The sequence below is a fragment of the Camelus ferus genome, chromosome 33, assembly GCF_009834535.1.
Source record: "Camelus ferus isolate YT-003-E chromosome 33, BCGSAC_Cfer_1.0, whole genome shotgun sequence".
NCBI lineage: Eukaryota > Metazoa > Chordata > Mammalia > Artiodactyla > Camelidae > Camelus > Camelus ferus.
This window is the reverse complement of record NC_045728.1, coordinates 12,939,268-12,942,122: the sequence shown is the minus strand read 5'-3', so window position 1 is coordinate 12,942,122 and position 2,855 is coordinate 12,939,268. Positions and strand designations below refer to the sequence as shown.

General features: G+C 60.7%; 1 protein-coding gene across 1 annotated transcript; it reads right to left on the bottom strand.

The window, feature by feature from the left end:
• Nucleotides 1-457: 457 nt before the first annotated feature.
• On the bottom strand, nt 458-2,620 carry APOA1 (apolipoprotein A1). Its single transcript, XM_032472431.1, has 4 exons — nt 2,435-2,620; nt 2,163-2,225; nt 1,832-1,985; nt 458-1,209 (listed from the first exon to the last, which is right to left on the bottom strand). Exons 2-4 carry the CDS (start codon nt 2,203-2,205, stop codon nt 606-608), a joined length of 801 nt encoding a protein of 266 aa, XP_032328322.1. The 5' UTR covers nt 2,206-2,225; nt 2,435-2,620; the 3' UTR covers nt 458-605.
• Nucleotides 2,621-2,855: the final 235 nt, after the last annotated feature.

The window sequence follows — 2,855 nt, the reverse complement described above, 5'->3', positions numbered from 1 at the left end:
TCTTCAAGTCGCAGTGGCTCCTTAAGATCCATCCGCCTCAGCGGCCCTAGAGACGGAGGGCGGGGGGGTCTCCTGTCCCCTGCGCACTGGAAACACCTGGGGACAGGGAACCCACTTCTCCCAGCAAAGCCAGCGCTACTGGCTACATAACTTCTTGTTTGAAAGGCTCTTTCAGGGAACCCGCTTTGGATTATCTCTTGCTTTGCCTGATTTTCTATTACTTCCCTTTCCGTTTGGTCCTCCTTAGCAAAGAGCCTACTACCTCACTCCCAAACCCCGGGCCTAGCAGGTCCTCCAACATTAAGGCCCCTAGAGACCTGGGTTCGGAGCTGATGACTCGGTGGAATCAACAGAGAAGTCCCTGATCCCTGGTCGCGCCCCCCTCCCACCCCCGACCCCGGACGTCCCCTCCAGCGCCCCTTAATCCGGCCCCCATTCTCCCCAAAGAGAATTTTTCTGAGTTTTGGAGAATTTTTATTGTTTAAAAATCATCATCCCTGAAGCCTCCCCAAACATACAACCCATCACATGGTGTCCTGCTCTGTAAACGTTTATTCTAAGAAACCGCACGACGGCGAGGGGAGCCGGAGCGAGTGAAGGGCGGCTCACTGGGGGTTCAGCTTCTTGGAGGCCTCTTCGATGGCGGCCAGGATGCTGGTCTTGAGGCTCTCCAGCACGGGCAGCAGGCCCTGGCGGAGGTCCTCCAGCGCGGGCCTGGCCTTCTCGCCCAGCTCTTTCAGCTGCTCGGCGGCCTTGGCATGGTAGTCGGCCAGGCTGGCGCCGCCGCCCTCCTTGAGCGCCTCGAAGCGGGCGGCCAAGCGCTGGCGCAGATCGTCGCTGTAGGGCGCCAGCTGCAGGCGCAGCGCCTCCACGTGGGCGCGCGCGCGGTCGCGGACCTCCTCGGCCAGCGGGCTCAGCTTCTCCTGCAGCTCCTGCATCTTCTGGCGCGCGTCCTCGCGCAGCTCCGCGCCCAGCGGCGCCACCTTCTGGCGATAGATCTCCATCTCCTCCTGCCACTTCTTCTGGAAGTCTTCCAGGTAGGGCTGCACCTTCTGCTTCACCTCCTCCAGATCCTTGTTCATCTCCTGCCTCAGCGTCTCCGTCTCCTTTTCCACCCTGTCCCAGAACTCCTGGGTCACCGGGCCCAGCTGCTCCTGCAGCTTGCTGAAGGTGCTGCTCAGGCTGTCCCAGTTGTCCAGGAGTTTCAGGCTGAAGGGGGAGAGAGAGAGGAGGGCTCAAGGGAGGGCTCTCAGGGACGCTGGGCACCTCCCCCACCCCGAGCTGCAGCCCAGCGCTCCCCATTTACCTGGGGGTGAGACCTGGGCACACCTGCCCCTGAACATAGGGTAACTGGGGGCAGACCCTCAGCTTAGCTTCTCCCATTTGTGGTCTCCCCCAGGGTCCCCCCACTGCACCACCACCACAGCATCCCATTGACCAGATGGGCTGAGGATCTAGAAAGAGACAGAGCTGAGTCTGGTGCCCAGTCTTGTCTGTCTCTGAAGCTGGAGCTTTTAAGGGTCTGATCTCCACCCTTCCAGCCCATTCTCCTCTCTGAACACAGCCATCCCTGCTGCTGGCAGGAGCAGAGGAGGGGTTAAGAATGGGACGGGGCTTGTGAACAATGCATGGGCAGCGCTGGTCTGCCCCTTGGTTGTGATTCTGCATGGGGATCCCACTCTCATTTTCCATCCAAGCCTTCTACGGGGCCCATCAAATAGCAAGTGGGAATTCAGCCAGTCTGGTTGCTTCTTCCCACAGGCCTCTCCACCCTCCAGAACCAGCACCAGCACCCCCTACCCCTGCACCCAGTCCCAGGCTGGGTTCTTACTTGAGTTGTTTTCCCAAAGCAGAGGCTTCAAACTGGGCCACATAGTCCCTGCCGCTGTCTTTGACTGCATCCAGGTACACGGTGACAAAATCCTTCACCCGATCCCAGGATGACTGGGGGTCATCATGCTGCCAGAAATACCGAGCCTGGCTCCCTGGGGGTGAGAGGGGAGACCCAGATCAGGCCAGCTCTGGGCCAGGATCTGAGCTGAAATGCTCAGGGGAGACGGGGTGATGGAGAAATTCTACTCCCAGTGCCCAGGAAGGTAGACCACAGGGATTCAGGGAGAAGGTGTTGCTGATGGTTGGCTCCCTAGGCTGGGGGCACCTACCGGTGAGGAAGAGCACAGCCAAGGTCAACACCACGGCTTTCATCCTGAAGGGATGTGGGTGACCTAGAGGAGAAGAGGGCCCGGCTGAGTGGGGCGTGGAGGAGCCCGCGCATGCCCGCTCAGTCCAGCCAGGGAGGAGCAGGAGGGGCACAGAGTGGGAGGGTGACAGGTATCCAGAGTCTCAGTGTGGCGCAGAGGCTCAAGCCAGGATCCCAGAGCCTGAGCCTCGAATGCCTAGAGCCAGGGTAACCTGAGAAGGTAGCGGCACTTACCTCAGTGCTCCAGCGGTCTCTGAACAGCCGGCTCTCCCCCGGCCTATTTATGTGTCCAGGCAGGGGCTGGGCTGGGAGGCTGATAAGCCCAGCCCAGGCCTTGCCGCTGCTCACTGGTCCCGGCGATGTGGAACTTAGAGTTCAAGGATCAGCTCTGTCCCTGGGGCCGGGCAAATAGAGCTGGCAAACAGGAAGCTGTGGGGGCTGCAGGGCCAGGGATCAAGGGTTCAGGCAGGGGTGGGTGCAGGCTTGCAGGTCCCCAGAGTCGGGGTCAGCTGAGCCCGGCCCCTTCTCCTCAGTGGGGGCCGTGTGCCCACCATTGTCCATTGTGCCGGCGCAGCAGGCAAGAAGAAGGAACGAAGGAAAACATGCTCACTGCCAGGGCTGGCAGGGACTCATCCACTCAGGAGATACCCCCCCC

Excerpts from the sequence above, each read along its gene's own strand:
- APOA1 (XM_032472431.1), bottom strand. The coding sequence starts at position 2,205 with ATGAAAGCCGTGGTGTTGACCTTGGCTGTGCTCTTCCTCACCG. Across the intron at positions 1,986-2,162 it reads GGCTGTGCTCTTCCTCACCG|GGAGCCAGGCTCGGTATTTC; the intron begins GTAGGTGCCCCC and ends TCTCACCCCCAG. Across the intron at positions 1,210-1,831 it reads GCTTTGGGAAAACAACTCAA|CCTGAAACTCCTGGACAACT; the intron begins GTAAGAACCCAG and ends CTCCCCCTTCAG.